A 16,920-nucleotide genomic window follows, 5' to 3' on the forward strand; every position below is an offset into this window, starting at 1 on the left:
AGTATATCCATTACACCAGACACTACTTCCTCTAGGGAAAGCAGGTACATTGTGCACCTGCTATGCTGTTGATGAGACTAGTTCCATCATGAACACACTGAGATGGAGTTACCTACCCTTTTCTGAAGTTACTTGCTGAAATAAGGAGTTGGGAAAAGATCAGCCAGGTCCTCAGTTCTCTCTATAGTTTTTGCATTATAGTCATCATTCCAAGCTTCTTACATTATGGAATCTGAAGACTTTTTCTCCATGAGCAGAAATACCCTCCTAGGAATTCAGAAATTAAGTTCTGGGAATTTTATTGGCAAATTTAAGTAATTTATGCTTAATGTTTGCATACACTATTTGCTGTAGCTGTTTGCTAAGAAAATATTTATTAGGATTGGAAGTTTAACATAATAAATCAAACACTTAACATTCACCGGACTTCAAACATAGATATAAAATACCTTACAAAATTTTTTAATGGAATTACACAAAGCAAATGCACAGGGTTTGTCTGTTTCTACACTGAATTAATCCCAAGCCAAAACCAAAAAATAACCCCCAAAAGATCACAAAAAAAGGCATGATAAACTGCATTTTTGTCATTGTTGCACTGCTATGTAATAAGCCCTTTTTACAAACGTTTACTCAATGTTAAAAAAAATCAATTAAAAATATATTCCATCTAACAGAACTATTGGATTAACAGCTGAATTTTAACTGACTTTACATCATGAAATTCTATTAATAGAGGTACCTTAGTCACTTAGTTTAAAATATGGAGAGTAGAGATAGAAAAAAATTAACCTTTAGTAGTCTTTAATATAAAATGCACTAAATTTTCCAAAATAAGATTACGACACACTAGTGCCAATTTATGCTGATAAAAGCTGGTATCAGCTTCTTTCTAACTAAAATTCATTTCACAAAACCTTTATATATTACATGAATATTCAAGTAAACTATTTAAAAGATTTAAAAATGCAAAAACTGAATGATACAGTGTTTAAGAGAGATGGTTAATTTGGGAATGCTGTCATGTCCAACTATATATATTTATAGATATATTTTTTTATTTTTAAGACCATCATGATACTACCTGATATTGCAAGAAATCTCTGTCATTAACATTTGATATTTTTCAATGCATAACTTCTTAAGAAAATTTTAAGGATTTAACAGATCACTGTTTCTCTGTGACACTGAATCACCTTACTGGCATCCCTTTGTAAAGTGCTGGGTAACAGCCAAATTACATCAGATTTAAATGGATTTAAAAGGAGATGATGGTGCTCAGTGTCTTGCAAAAAAAAAAAAAAAAAAACAAATCACCATTAAACCGCTATAATCAAACAATAAAATAAAAAACCAAGTTCAGCTGAATAGCGTGTGTGTTCCCCAGTGTCAAATCTCTAAAAAAACCCTGAAAGACTAACAACATATTTCTTGCAGGCTGCATTCTTTCTATCCATCAGCTGCAAGGACATTAACAAATTCTATTAATGATTCAAACACTGGACACCTTCTCTGGTTGAACGCGAGTTGCTCACTAGTTTTGGTCAAGTGGCTTTTGGGAAACTTTCAGAGCAAAATAACCCAGCAACAGGAAATTGGAATGGAAAATGCCATCCATGCACAGTTACATTACCGCAGGAATTGAGTAACACATGCAAGACAAAGTCAGAACATAGCAAAGAAGCAATGGTTAAGAAGTTAGTAAAGTTTTCACAGTGTTTCATACAGCCTTTTACTTTAACACAAGTGCATAACTTACCACCACTACTGCTCAGACATTTTAAAACATCTCTTGGCCATGCAGATCATTTTGAGAAGAAAACAGCAAATTACACATTTTAGGCATTTTTAGACATTAAGTACAACTTATAATTTTATTTTTATAGTCAGTCTTATCAAACAGATGGTTTCAAGTTATATTCATTCTAAGTGTTGGGCTTTAACATTCCTTCCAATTTTGTTGGATCCTGAGCAATAAATGCCCAAAGAACTGGCCAAATACACAAAGCTAACCTTTGTTCAAATAGCCATAGTTATTACATGAATAGAGGATATATAGGGAATTTCTTGTTGGCACTCCTAAATTTATTCTTTCCTAACCTTGAGATGATCCTAACCTTGAGATGGTTTTGTTCAGTTGTTCACATACATCTTTGCCTCCTGGAAACATTACTCTACTTAGGTGATTCATGAAGAAGTAAAACTAGACTCAAGAACACCACTGACTTTTTTTTTTTTTTTTTTTTTTCTCTGTCCAAAGAAGAAAATACACATTTTTTCCCCATTTGGCAAATTCTATTTGACGCCACATCACCACCACTCAACATTAACTCATACAACAGAGACTTACTCCACTGTCAGACACAGCAGGGGAAAAATGTCCAGAGGATAAATGGGAGGCTCTTTATCAGATATAATTGCTTGCTCATAAGGAGAGAATCCAGCTTCCCCTTTGTTATTCTTTCATAAATTAATAATTTGTTAAAATCATAGTCACAAGAATTTTAGCTATTACACAAAATTCAAGTTAAAAAAAAAAAAAGAAGAATAAATTAGTTACAGCCTTGTAAACAATTGCTCATTTTTGTAACATACTTGGGGAAAAAAATTCCTCTATATAATAAATCAGACAGTACAAGGCACACATCACACTTAAGAATTCAAAGTGATAAAACCAGCAGATGCCTTCATCTCTTTTGTTCGCTGGTGTAATTGTGCTATAGACACTGTAAAAATATGTAGATTTTTGTTTACATTACAGTCATTTGAAAATATTTAATGACTGTGCTTTTTCTGGCAAAATATTTGTGCTATTTTACAGTACAGTATGATTTGAAGCTCTTGGAATGAATCTTCTCAAATGTTCTCTACAAAGCTGCCAGGGAAAAGGCCAGTCTTTCCATTTCGCTGCAGAGTGCCTTTGAACCAGCCATCCTCACGTTTCTTGTGTACAAAAACAATGTCACCTTCCTTAAGTTCAAGTTCTGCTTCGCTCTGAGGAGGATAGGATACCACAACCCTGTACCTGTTCAATTAGAAAAAAAAATACCTTCATTTAGGGGTTTTTTTTTTGCCCCACTCTCCCCCATCTCTTTTTTTTAACCCAAAACTTTAAAAAATATTTCTGTGCCTGTTGAAGCTTATGAACACAGGAAACTGTCTGGAACTGTTTGCTGAGTATGTCACAACTTAAAAGTATGTCTTGAACAGATAATAACAATAGCAACATAATAAATTTAAGGCAAATTCATGCATCTTCTATGATTTTTTTTTCACCAAGATCCCTGTAAAATACAGACAATGGTTGAGTAACAGGAGAAAATTGTAAACATTTTTTCCAATATAAATTTGCAGACTCTTTCAGTCATTGTGACTCAGCAAGAATCAAAGCATTCACTGCACTAGCTAGGCATAATTTTACAAGTGTCTGTTTAATTTCTTATTATTCCAGAGATGGCTCTTAAGTTAAGGCAAAGAACAAAAGGGGGAAACCAACAAAACCTATAAATTTGATTTGCTGTTTTAAATAATTTTCATTTTCCTTAGAAACTCTTCAAGTTAGAACATATTCTTTGAACACAGCTGCTCACCTTGTGCACTACTATGTTAAAAACTATTTTCAACTCAACAATTTTCTTAAGCACTTGGCATGAAGTGTATTTTTTGAGTCTCTCACAGTAAAATCACTTTTCAAATATGAGTGCATTAAAAAGAGGCTACACTTCTCTGTTATTAACATGCATAACACCACTCAATATCTTCTTCCATAGCTTCACAGCAATGTAAAACTCTATTACTTCATAAAGATAACTATTATCTTAATAAGCCTAAAATAATTTATTATCTTAATATATTAAAATAAATGAACAATCTGATGAAAAGACAAAGTAACAGGATATAGTCTAGTAAAGAATGGAATGGCAGTTGTAGCTCAATACACACATAATAAAACAAGTTAATTCTGTAATATTGAAGCAGAGAAAGATACTGTGTTACAGTAGAATGTTTTGCTTAAGAACCTATGAAACAAAAATTAAGTCTGTCCATACAGTTAAAAATATCCAGAAAAGAGTAGCTGCACTTTGTAAATAATTGAAGTCTCTTAGGAAATCTAAGTATAGCAAAACATATTTGGACTTAATTAGTTGTCAAATGTTATTTATTAGTGACTTATAAGCCATGAGTTTGTTTCAGTGATGGCAATCCCCAGATTTCAGAGCACGGGAATTATTAGATAATTGCTTCATAAAAGCTACCAAGCCAATTGCAAGATTTATTAGTGTGCAGCTCCAGAGTACCCTGCATCCAACCTAGACCTGCACTAACTTCTGCTTTGGGCAACTTGGGTTTTAATGCTGACTTAGGAAGTGAGAACCAAATATTTTTAATAGACTGTAAGTTAAATTGAGACTGGGAGTTTGAGTTAAAACAACAGCCTTTACTCAGGCAGGACAAGGGCAAGACAGTGAAGCATAAAGAACTGCAATAAAGCTATGAAGAACTGCTGTTGTTAACAAGCAGGTTGCTCCCAGGCTGAAAATTAACCAGCACACTTCATAGTCTGTTAAAAAAAAATGAGTTTCAAGAAAGAGTAGCTGCCTGCCTCATCTTGCAGTCTGTCAAACACTGCCTTGTAAATGTTTGACTTGAAATATGCTTGGTTTTAGTTTCTAATTCTGTCAGTAACCTCTATGCTCCCCTGAATTGACAGACAAGTCTGTTCCCTGCTCCTGCTTGCTCCCATCTTCTCTTTGTCCTCCCTAGAGGATCACCAGATAGCACATAAACAACAACCAACAACCTCTGCAGTGATTTGGTACTTGTTAAATTTTAGTTTCCCAACTATTTTGATATTCATCTTGAAATCTAGTGTCTAAAACAGAGCACAATAGCCCTGGTTTTAAAGTGTTATTTTACTGTATTTTTCAATTTTTAATGAGAAGAAACCCATCAGGCTTTGCACCTGTAAATCTTGTGCCCTTCTTCAAATTTTCTGCCACATTTTACAAATCCTATTTGCCCAAAGAGAGGTGATCAGACCCAGACCCATCACACATTCACACAGCTGTCTATCCAAATCACCCTGGATTAACTATGGAACAAAAACTATTTTTCCATTACTTAACTCCTCATCAACAACATATTGCCAAAACTACCAATTTCATGCAGAATAAAAAGCTTATGCTTCAGCTCAAAAGTTCATTGCAAGGTCCCTGAAGAAAAATAATCATATTTACTAAGCATGGCCTATATTTTGGAAAAACATGTTCATTCCCACATGTTTCAATGTTCCAAAACACTTCCTTGTTTGTCTCCCTATTCAGTATTTGCAAATATTTTCAATGACTGAAAGTCAAATTTGTAGATCTTTTGTGGTCACCTAATATTTTACATGCACCTAAGCTGTACAACATGAGGTTTTTCCTTTCTTTTATTTTTCTTTGATTGTCTTATAAAACTTTCACGAATTTTCCAAATATTATCCTAATTATTTTTAATCAGCTAGTGACAAAATGTAAGTATTATAAAAATAAAGGTACTTTAGCTTCCCAGAAGTAGCCAATATATTTGCCACCAGTTGTCTGCTGATATTCTTAATGTGTCCAGCTATATCCCACAGTACTTTTGCTTTGTATTCGTGAATTTATTTTTTATTTTGAAGAGGGTGGTGGCCTGTCTTCATATTTCTCCATTCTGCTTTTCATTTTTAATATTAGCATTTCTCACACTTTTTCTGTAAGATGGAAAAGATTGTATCTTTCATGTGTGTCTCCATTTCTTCGTTGCATCTGTTTCACTGGACACAAAATACTGCTTTTATTCCTACCTAGTTGTGGTTGATTTTTGGACAATTATTTGTGGTTTTCCAGATCAACAAGTGGATAATAATACTTTCTCACATGCAGAAAATTTTAGCTGAGAGAAACACAGAAAGCTGGAATTACTACCATTATACAACTTAAACGAATAATTATTTCTCAGCTTCTTGATTTAGCTTTTCTTCCTTGCCCTTAGAATTTTTACTTTCCAACTCAAGTGTGCCCTGCTGTTGTGCAGATCTTGTGTCTTCTGTGTGGGTGCCTTGACTCCTACAGATCACCAACGCCCATCGAGGGCAGAGTGATTCTCAGCATTTAATTAGCAGCATTAAATGGTGCCAGATGTGGCAAGGCTTGCTGCCCTGTAAAGCCACTGGCCTGCTCACTGGGAGCAGACGTTACACCAGTCATTTTGTGGTAGATGAAACTACTTAGGGTCACTTTAATCACAGAACAAAATGACTGCTTTTCTTTCACTGTAACTGGATGAAAGATTAATTTTATAATTTAGGATATGCAGTGATGTGTATTTAGGTTCAATTTCAAGTCTCTAATACCATTGTGGAGTGCTGGGTAGTTTATTATTACAATGCTGTATATTTACTGTAAAATTTAAGGCTATTTAAGCAACATTTCCTCTAAAAGAGAAAGCTCACGAAAAGAGCTTGAAGTTTTCTTTTAACTTATATGGAAAAAGTAAACTCCTCAGATAACTAAATTCCTGTATATTCATAGCATAGCATGTCTCACTATGGGAATTGCAGGGAGTTGGGTCTATCTTTGTAAAGAAAACATTATGATCCTTGGCCTTGTCAGCACTGCATGAATACAAGAAATCACCCCAAAACAACCTGGGTATTGGCTGGAGAATCAGAAGAAATGAATGAGCCCCACTGCAGAGTCTTAAGTGACTGGAATTCTCTAAACTGGAATTCTACAGTTATAGTTAATCTGTGACTGGAATTCTGAGATGTAAGAGCAGAATAATCCTAGTAGGAGATTTCACTGTTCTTCAGCTTTTTGTTGAGCTTATCCTCATGAATATTTCCCTCCCCAACTCAAATTTTCACTGAAGATGCCACATGATTCTTACCCCCCACATTTTCCAGACTGCTGAAGAGTAATCAATGCTTATCAGTAACTTTGAAGATACTGAGTACAATGTAAATTTTAAGTATTAACCATCATATTTTAAGATATTCAGCCAAAGGAAATGTGCAAGGGCACATTAGCAGGAAAAAAAAAAATTAACCCTGTCCTGAAAAGGATAAACGGAACTCAGATGAAATTCTGTCTAAATACACGGACAAACTGTAACAATTCTGCATGACTGCCACTGAGAATTATCTTGTAGCAATGCTTCTTCAGTAGCACTCATCACTTAAATAATAGTAAGGATAGAGAGAATGTTTGAGTATATGTTATTCACTAGATCAATAAAAATATATAGCATCACTTTCTGTAAGTAGTTCTGAGAAAAAAAAATTCCATTATGGAAGTGAAAAAGCTACTTTTTGTGATGATAGAAAGAGCTTTATGCTAATATGCACTGGTTATGCCAGAATGAATTTAATGTTATTTTCAAAATGAATTTAATATTATTTTCACATTCAAAGCATAGAAACATATTAATGTGCCAAACAGACTTATGATAATGTGAAAATGAATGATGCTATTCTAAAAGAAGAATCTTTCAGGTTTTATTTTCCACATATAAATGTAAATCTACTTCACCAATTCAGTATGAAATAGAAATCTCCTGCAAGGAAATGATGTAGGAACAGATAAAACCTTTTAAAATATTAGAGGTATGACAGAAGTGAACTAAAAGACAAGCAGAAAGTTATATACTGTCTGGATTTTAAGACACGGGTATAGTTTAAGATAGTGGACTTCTGGAAGTACAACAGGATGCTCACACACCATGACTTAATAGCATCAAAACAAAGTCTACAACAGTCAGCTTCAATCAGTTCAGTCCTAGAGCTGTTAGTATTGTAACTCCACTATTTTTCATCTGTACACCACACAATCCTGTAGCTGCTGCAAAAGAAATCCTATAACACTCCTCACACTGCTTGTCTGCTACTAGGAAAAATAAAAGATCCTGTAGTTAGAAAAATGCCACTTCCTTTATATTCTACTGAGGACTTGAAACTTGAAAAACTATAGGTGGATACAAAAGTCACAGAACATGAAGCAACTGCCTGTCAGTCTGAGAGTCCAGACATCTATATGTTTTTCAGACTCACTTGCCAGAGCACAGAGGCTGCCCTAGAGCCTGTGTGGATGCACAGCCATGGGGCATTCAGGCAGTAAGAAGTATCTTTGCAAAAGCTCAAGAAATCAAATATTAAGAAGCCTACACATAGATAAACAAAGGTCTCACTCACTGTATATTTAGGTTGGCAGTTATACACTGCTAATAATCAGACTAACCTGATACTCATAAGTGCAAGAATATAATGTGATTCTGTTTTGAAAAATAGGAGGCCTCTTTTGTCTACCAAAGCTGTGACCATCATCTGAGTGTCTATTCATTCAAAAACTTTAAAAGTAACATGAAAAGTAAACAAATATAAACACAAATATTTGTTGATAAGTAAATAAAGAATTGTTAAAAAATATGTTTCATCTTGCTATAAAATCTCAGCATTTTGAAGCAGTTCTAACACACACTACAAGTGTCAGAGAATGGGTTTTTTCTTGGTTTGCCCAAGTCTCGCTGCGTAGCATCATTTACCTTTCGCACACAAGAGGCCTGGATTCATTGAGGACCGGCCCCAGCGACGAGCAAGGCTGCCGAGGTGGCGGGGCTACTGGGACAGAGGCATCCAGGGCAGTGGCTTTGTGGGCCAGCGCAGAGGCCTCGCTGTCGCTGGGACAGGAGCCAGCTTTGCTGTGAGCGCCTGCTGAGGGAAGCTCCGGCCCCACTGCCCCTTGCAGGGCCAGCTCTGCCGCCGCCTGCTCGGCCTCCAGGGTGGGTGACGCTGGAGGTGACGGCCGAGGCTTGCGTTTAGTGGATGCTCCAGAAAGTAGTTTCAGCAAACCTTTTTTTTCTTTCTGTAAACCAAAAGCAGTGCCCCATTTTAGAACAAAGCTCTCCAATAAAGAGTCAAACCCTTCCTTCCGATAGATGACATCGTGCTCAGAGAGGACTCAGTAAATTACGAGGACATACTTGACATTAGAGAGATGATGAAAATTAGAAAAAGAAAATTATTAGCATTCTAAAGAGAAAAACGGCAAGTAATTTAGATCATAAAGTAGCTAAGTCCTTTCACTTTGTTAGGTTAAAGTTTAACTTTAATTGAAATGGCTCTATCACAAAAGGTTGTCTAGAAAAAGGTGTGAGGAGATAATATTACCACAACAGAAATCTGTGAAGTAAAATATTTCATTAACATGGATGTCTCTGGGAAGACAAAAAATCATTCCAAACCAAGCAGGGAGAAAAGTCTGCTCTGGAAGCTGCTGTTTAGGTAAGTTTCTTTTATTTATCCTTCTTTAGTAATGGAAGACCTTCATGATCTAACAAAAATTCGCCCCAAGGGGAATGCATTGTGTTCTGCTGCTCTGCTAAAGGGAGGATTGTAAACATTCTTTTTGCTTGTCCAGACAAGAATCCCTGAAGACTATTATCTAGCCTCAAGAGAATTATTTAAGTAGCTTTTGTGTTTCTTGTCTTTTTTTTTTTTTAAAGGTGTGGCAGTGTTCTTCTTACCAACCCTTTGACTGAGTGAATTTAGTGCTTATGAGAAGTGCCAGATTGTAAGCCCTGGAGACAAAAATAATATTTAACCATAGACAGAGAAAAGCAAGAGCAATGAGAAATTTTTTTGATAGCCTGGGATGTAGTGGATTTAGTGAATAAAAATCCTCAGTCCTTTTTCTAAGTCTACAATAACTTAGAGCCATTTCAGCAACAATGTGCTGTCTAGCAAATGTCAAAGATAAAGAGAAACTCAGAGGAATTAAAACAATTCTGTATTAGCATAATTCAACTTAAACTACAAATAAGTTTTCTCTAAGGGCACCTCAGTCTGGTTTCAATGTCTATGGCTAAAGTAATTTTAAAATAAAGTTCAAGGCACATCCATTCAACAATAATAAAAAAAAGTAACTGAAAGTTACAAAAAAAGCTGACAGTGTACAGTTTAAGATTAAAATCTTCATAAACTTCACTAAGGAGTACATGTGGCTGAAGAGTACTAAGATTAAGTCTAAAATATTTGAGATATAGAGATAGTTGTCACAAGGAGAAAAAAGTTTCCTAACTACATCACAGCTATGAAACAAAATCAATTACAAAGCTAGGAGAATTTTTCTGACAACAATATAATCACATGGCTTGACGAACAGTGAGAATGAGTTGACACACATATGAAATACTTCAAATAGAAGGAAGGAAAGCAGAATCTCTACAGACTCCACTGTCCTACATTTAGAAAAGATGGTTATGTGCATTCTTTCTTTGTCCAATAAACATTGTTGGAAATGCATTTTCCATAGTATCTCAGTGTGCCTGCTTAATAAGAAAGGTAACCTAAAAGAATTCTGATTTTAATTTTATTTTGTTAGACTGAAATTTTTACATTCCTGCAAGTTCATGTGGGCTTTTTAGGTTGTGTTCTTAAATTTATTAAAAGATTGTATGATGAAAATAGGAAAATTCAAGGGAATTATTTTATTCTCTACCCACCTTGCCATCCTTGTCTGTTTTACTGACAGCAGCACTTCCACCAGCTGTTAAAGCACTCTCTGGAGATGCAGGAGCTCCAGGGTGAGTATTTGCAGTTTTCCCACTGATATCTCCCTCCAAAGATGAAGCAGCAATGTTAGGAGAATTCAGAGAAGCTGCTGTACATGCCAGTGGGATGGTTGAGCGGTTCACATTCACAGCTGTAACATAAGCAGCAGTATTTGGAAGCTGGGGCTGGAGCTGCTGGGAGGCAACAGAGTGGTGGGGAATGATCACAGCTGCAGGAATAAGGCAGGATGGACTTTGTGCTTGTATGGGTGTGACTGCTGCTGTAGGTCTTTCTTGACTATGTGAGGCAACTAGAATAAAAGAATGAAATGTGAGAGTTCACATTTTCACAAGACACACGAAGTGAGGTACAGTTACTGTGTTACAGCTAATCAATCATGAGAAGTTTTCTTCTTACCTTTTAAACTTCCATTTATACTGTTATAATGACATGATACACACCACCAAATCTAGATCACCCAAATAAAGCAGTTGCATATGCTACCCTACTTGCACCAGTATGCAACAGAAGAATAACAGCACTGCAGATGCTCTGTTGTGGAGAAATCCAAGCTGCTAAGTCAAATGCTTCTCATACAGACAGATGCAAAGTGAAGATTACACTTTAGTACCTAAGAGCTAGCTAAATACTGCCTGGAACTTGTTTGCTCCTCTTAATACCACGTGTAGTTGTCAGGACATATAAAGCAATGTAGGAAGAAACACACCTTACAGAAGCTGCTAAAAATATAATTAGATTGTTTCCCTAAACTATTCACAAAATCCACAACAGATTTCACGGTCTTTCAAACAATAAGCACAGTGGCAATTACTGCTGTGAGTGCTTTCTCTGAAAATGTAAGCTGTTGTCTCTTGGGATGTTTAAATATAGAAAGTGGATTTACTCATACCCCTGTGAAATAAAAGGAACATCTACAGTGGAAGCTGGAGAATAGCACAGGGCTGAGTGTATTACTCACTGCACTGGGTTGCAGTGCAAAGCTGGAAGCACAGAGCTTTGCATGAACTAATATATCCCTTCCAAGAAGTAACAGTGCTGTTAAAATCTTGTAGTCAATCATATATGCATGCTGTTAGACCATTTCAACAGTTTGGGCATCTCTGCACCACTGGGTGGTATGAAATGCACACATGCTGAACAATATGAGCCAAAATTTAGCACCCAGTGCTGCACAACCTCTCTCCTTCAAATACTTTGAAACTTTACGTCTAAGAAGGGGTCATCCCTGTAGCTTGGTGCATGTGCATCTCAATTGTATCAATTTTTGATTTTTCAGATACTAATAGAGTTTCAGACTTGTTTTAAGTGAAATCCTGGAACCAAACCTCCAGCACTTGTTCTATTCATTCTGCTTTCTACAAATTCCTCTGGTAATTTGGTTAGATTGCAGCAACAGTGTATTAGAGAAGACTAAAGGTCTCATATTTTATATAACATTTCTACAATATTTTACCCAATTACAATCTATGCAGTGAGAAACACAAATTCTTTCTTTTTTATTAAAAAAGGCACATTACTTATATGCTATGTCTAATTTTTTGATAACCTCTTCTTCTGTAGCTGACCCTTCCCAACTCTTGAGTAGCATGAACATTTTAAAAGAAAGGTAAGGAGATTGTAGAAAGACTTTTTTTGGTCAAAAACAATTATTAATGCTGGCTTTTGTTCATGAGACAACATCAGTTTTCCTAGAAGTAGCTACTATTCTTCAAGATATGTCTACATTCATATGCAATTTGTGTATGACAAGCATGGAAGAGCTTTCTGGTTTTGTTTTCTTATTGCTGATGGAATTGATAGGAAAAATGCTTCAAGTCACCCTGTTTTCATAGAGATTATCCTTTAATTAAATTTCTGCCTAATGAAATAGGCAGAATATATGTTTTCTTTATAGGTCCTTCCAACCAAAGGATCAACACTCCCTCAGCAAAGGTGATGTCAAGCAATGTCCCATTATGGTCATTTGAAGAATGGTCCTTGAAACCCTGAGCTAAACTGAAGCTGGAGCCCTGCATTAACCTGTGAAGCCTCACCCAAAGATTACCACTCAGCAAATGTGCTAAGAAAAGCTCAAGAGGATCATGTTTTATATGTTTACTACAAAGTTCTCTGTAACATTTGAACATAAAGCAGCCATTATTGCTTCAGTGCTCAGGTCCTTATAAGGGACAGATCTGTATTTGTACTAAGAGCACACCTTTGCACAATTCAATGTTACATTCTCTGTGATGAGAGTCCAGTCCCTTTGGATTTTTCATTTTGGACCTGAAAAGTCAGTGGGAAGTATGTTGTCACATTCTCAGCTGAATGGAAGTGTAAAAGCTTATTCATCTTGACAGCAGTGCAGAGATGCAGGGACAGAAAGGCCTCTGGAGCCCACAGGAGATTTCTCCTTTGTGTTGTCACGTGCAAGCTCCTAGGCAGCTCAAAAGAAGGCTTTAGAGTAGAAACCACCTGTGCCTAAGAGGCAGGAAAGTACAAATGCTTTGCTTAGTTTCTCTTAGCAGTTGCCAGCAGCAGCTGGTTATTTTTATTTAAAGGCAAAGAATAAAGTTGTTACAGAGGACTAACACACCTGCTCCAGCTTCAGATCAGACTGGAGGAAGATGGGGCCAATTAAGGAAATAAAATAACTAAAGACATATGTACATATCCTACCTTCAAAAGCTAACCTTGTGCTGACATCTGAACATGCACAGGGTGTTTTAGGAGATGCATGACTCTGAAAAGTGGGCTAATCCATGGATCTTGAGCCCATAAGAAATAACCCTTCTTATGGGGATAAAAGAGCATACCATTACCAGTTTTTGCTTTCTCTTTTGCTCTGCCAATAAGAATCCTGTGATTTAAAAAAGCCCTTTTGTCATGACGCTCAGTCAGGAGATGATAGACCCGAAATTCAAGGCTGAAAGGGGGAACATTGGGATAGTCTGAAATGGGAGTTTTCCTTTTTTTCTTCTTCTTTTGAGGCCCTTGAAGCAACTGGAACAGATTTGGCTCCAGTTGTGTGGTATTTTCTTAGCCTGGCAAATCCACAGACGGGTGCATGGATTTGTCAAACAAAAAACACCACTATCAATCTTTTTGGATCTGCATTTAAATACAAGAAGGCATGTTTCACTATGATGTGGCCTGCTCCAGACAGTAAATGAAGAGTTACACCTTTCAGAAATACAGAATTTTATTACATAGATCATATGGATCTTGAAGCCAGTATAGCCTTAGTGTTTCAAAGCTGAAAGAAGTTGCAGTCAAGGTTAGAGAACAAACTGGAATGCCTAAGGACCAACCCTGAGCCAGAGACCTGAAAAGGAACACTAAAGGTATTCAAAGATGTTAGAAGATAATTTAAAAGTGAATACTAAATTAGAGCACTCTGTAGCTCTTGTGCAGTTAATACACAAAAAATAAGCTATGACTCAGATGTACTTATCAGTTTTATTACTATATGAATTGCATATGAGTGGGAAAGCTCAAATAATGTCCCCATCCCAGATACTGCTGGAACAACAACAAAAAAAGAAAAATTCCACCTGAAGCACTTGCATATAAATTCCCAATAGTGGGAGTATGTACATACACACCGTTGCTTAGAGGAGAATAATAAAAGATCTAACAAGTCAGACTGTAATTTCAGAAAACATTCAACTCTAAACAATGACATTAAGAAAAGCTTTAAAAAAACCTCACACAGACCCTCACTCCAGTTATTTGTCAAGATGGACTCTACAGTTTGTCTACCACAGGTAACAAATTTTTTTTTTACCTGTTCTAACTGCATTTCGGGCCTGGTTGACTGTCATTTGTCCTGTCACGTGCATAAGGACCTTGGTTTGTGGACTGGTTTGGATATGTGCTGCAGAAACCACTGCTGTGGGCACTGTGCTGGAGTTCACTGCCACACCATTCCCCTGGAGCTTCTGGGATGTTCCACTAGCAGTGGAAGGGCTGACCATAGTCACCACTCGTCCTGTTTGGCCAGCAGTAGACATGGGAACTTTAGTTTGTGATGCACTTGTCACTGTCCTGCCAAAATTTAAAGCAAACAATAAAACACAACTGAAAAAAAATTTAGCTAGTTACTAAAACACACAGGTCTTCTATTATGCAATTGTAGCATTTAATACAAGAACAGAATAATTTTGGATTTGAAACTAGCTAAACTATTTAGACAGTTGTATAATACTGTACCTTGTAACTGGAGCCACATAATTTCCAGGAAAAACACCAATCTTGCTTGTATGCATGGAGGTTCCCTTGAACCAGCCATCTTGGCAGCGTTCAAACACCAGGAACATTTCTCCTTTCCGCAGTTCCAGTTCATCTTCTTTTCGAGGAGTGTAGGGGTAGATAGCAATATACCTAAAAGACAGGAAAGGAGATGCAAATGATAAAGCTAAAACAGTTCAAAACATCACTTGTGTTTTCTGGCACAGAGAGTTCAGTCAGAGATGAGAAGGCATGGCAGAAATGGCTGTGATAATCCATCACACCGTTACAATATTAAAACAGAAGTTATGGTAATATTATGGGGAAACAATGACAGTTAGGAATATCCTCTGAAGTGCATTTTAATGGCATGTAAAAGACTTGTAATAGAATTGTCCACCCTCTTAATTAAGTTAGTGATCTTTATTAAGTAGGTGTTTATCAACTACACATCCCAGTGTATCCCACTTTTCTTTCCCTACACCTGCTTTGCATATCTCTTACACTTTGTGACACATCAATTTCTTTTTTATTTGGAGAGTTGGGGAGAATGGAGGAGTTCTGGTAGCTGGGAGTGAAAGATCAGTTTCAGACCTACATTTCAAACTGCTAAACTGGAAGCTCCTGTGCAAACTTCAGTGCAAAAGAAAAAAATGTGTTACTAGAAATTGAAGTCTATGGGTAAGGTGGTTACCCATAAAAAAGTTTATTTCCTTTTATGTTTTCTAAGCAACACTAAAGCACAATACAGTGCATTTTGAATCATATTGAGAGTTGAGAAACATTTGCATTTTTTCTTTAAAAAAAAATTCTTAGGGAAAAAAGTTAAAAAAAAACCCTGAAGCTCCTGTAGTTGTATCTTGGAATGTTCCTAGGGAAATTTTCTAATAAGGTTGCACAGTTCTCTATTATTAGAAAGTGATACTGTTTTAACCACCACAGTGTTCTATTTTCTGCCACATTTGAACATAAAAAAAACATTTGAACCATATATACAATTATTGACCCAGGCCTATGGAAAACAGCATTCCAATAAATCTCATTTTCTCTAAAATGTGCTTTTCACAAGAGGCAGCCAATTAAATAGATGGTTAGACCCCATTTATGAAAAAGGATCCACAGTTACTTGCAGTGCTAGTCTTTCCCACTCCCCTTGTAACACCAAGGGCAAAAAAATGGCTTTAGAAAACATCCTTTCATCAAAATATTTCTCTTGTGCACAGTCACAATAACATTAATTGCATGCTTCTCCTTTTTGCATTACATTTTTGTTCCTTGCTGTCCACCCAAGAAACTTTGCAATATCTACAAAAATCCTTTAAAGGCAAGATAGGTACCCAAAGCAAGCAATAAATTCACTTTAAAGGCAACACATGAAGGCAACACTGGCAGCAGGATGTTTCCCTGGTACATGATTTAGCAGTGATCTGCAAAGCCACACACACTGAAGCTCTATGGAAAAGCAATTGATCTGCTTTAATTGATGTTCATTAACTTCCCTTTTAGTTAATTTATTCTGAATTTCATTAGTATCCTCAAATACAGCAAACCCTTTGAAGATGTAAGATGGGAGTAAATGAGATGGGAACTTGATTAACTGCACTAGGTGCAATAATCCATAAGAAGCAATGTTAAAATGCCTGATACCAAGAAACAGCCCAAATCCAGATGCACCTGCTATAGAAGAAGGGTGCTTTTTTGGAGTGGGAGGAAACCTGGTGGGACAACATGAAAGAACAGAACAAAAGCAGTCCTTATTCAAACTTGTCCCAATAGATAGTTCAGCATCTCCTGAATTTTACATTTTCTTTTATCATTCTTATTCCCCAAGTTGCACACAAAGAAGTTTTCAAGAAGAAAGATGTTGCTAGCAACACATGTTAATATACCAAATATTTTCAACTGAAAGGATGACGCACGTTTGCTTGTATTGCAAGTGTGAAGACATAATGCTAACTAGCAGCTTTCTGCCTTCATTCCCAATTGCCACCCACTAATTAAGTGCACTGTAGAATCTTCAGTCAAATTTCAATTGCAACTGACACAAGTAGTCTGACAGTAACACATTTAACAGTCTAAATTAAATACAGCACTTTCTGTGTTTTGGCATAAATTATTCC

The 16,920-nt window shown here is 36.3% G+C and overlaps 1 protein-coding gene across 1 annotated transcript in view; it reads right to left on the reverse strand.

Moving 5' to 3' along the window:
* Nucleotides 1–282: 282 nt before the first annotated feature.
* Nucleotides 283–16,920, reverse strand: part of SH3RF1 (SH3 domain containing ring finger 1) — an 83,784-nt gene continuing 67,146 nt past the window's right edge. The window contains exons 8-12 of the mRNA XM_053974904.1: nucleotides 14,783–14,953; nucleotides 14,358–14,617; nucleotides 10,522–10,880; nucleotides 8,563–8,882; nucleotides 283–3,025 (exon numbers count right to left, since the gene is read on the reverse strand). Of these exons, the coding sequence (XP_053830879.1) occupies nucleotides 2,857–3,025; nucleotides 8,563–8,882; nucleotides 10,522–10,880; nucleotides 14,358–14,617; nucleotides 14,783–14,953 (1,279 nt within the window). The 3' untranslated portion in view covers nucleotides 283–2,856. The remainder of the gene's footprint in view (nucleotides 3,026–8,562; nucleotides 8,883–10,521; nucleotides 10,881–14,357; nucleotides 14,618–14,782; nucleotides 14,954–16,920) is intronic.

This window comes from Vidua macroura, chromosome 4, assembly GCF_024509145.1.
Source record: "Vidua macroura isolate BioBank_ID:100142 chromosome 4, ASM2450914v1, whole genome shotgun sequence".
NCBI classification, from domain to species: domain Eukaryota; kingdom Metazoa; phylum Chordata; class Aves; order Passeriformes; family Viduidae; genus Vidua; species Vidua macroura.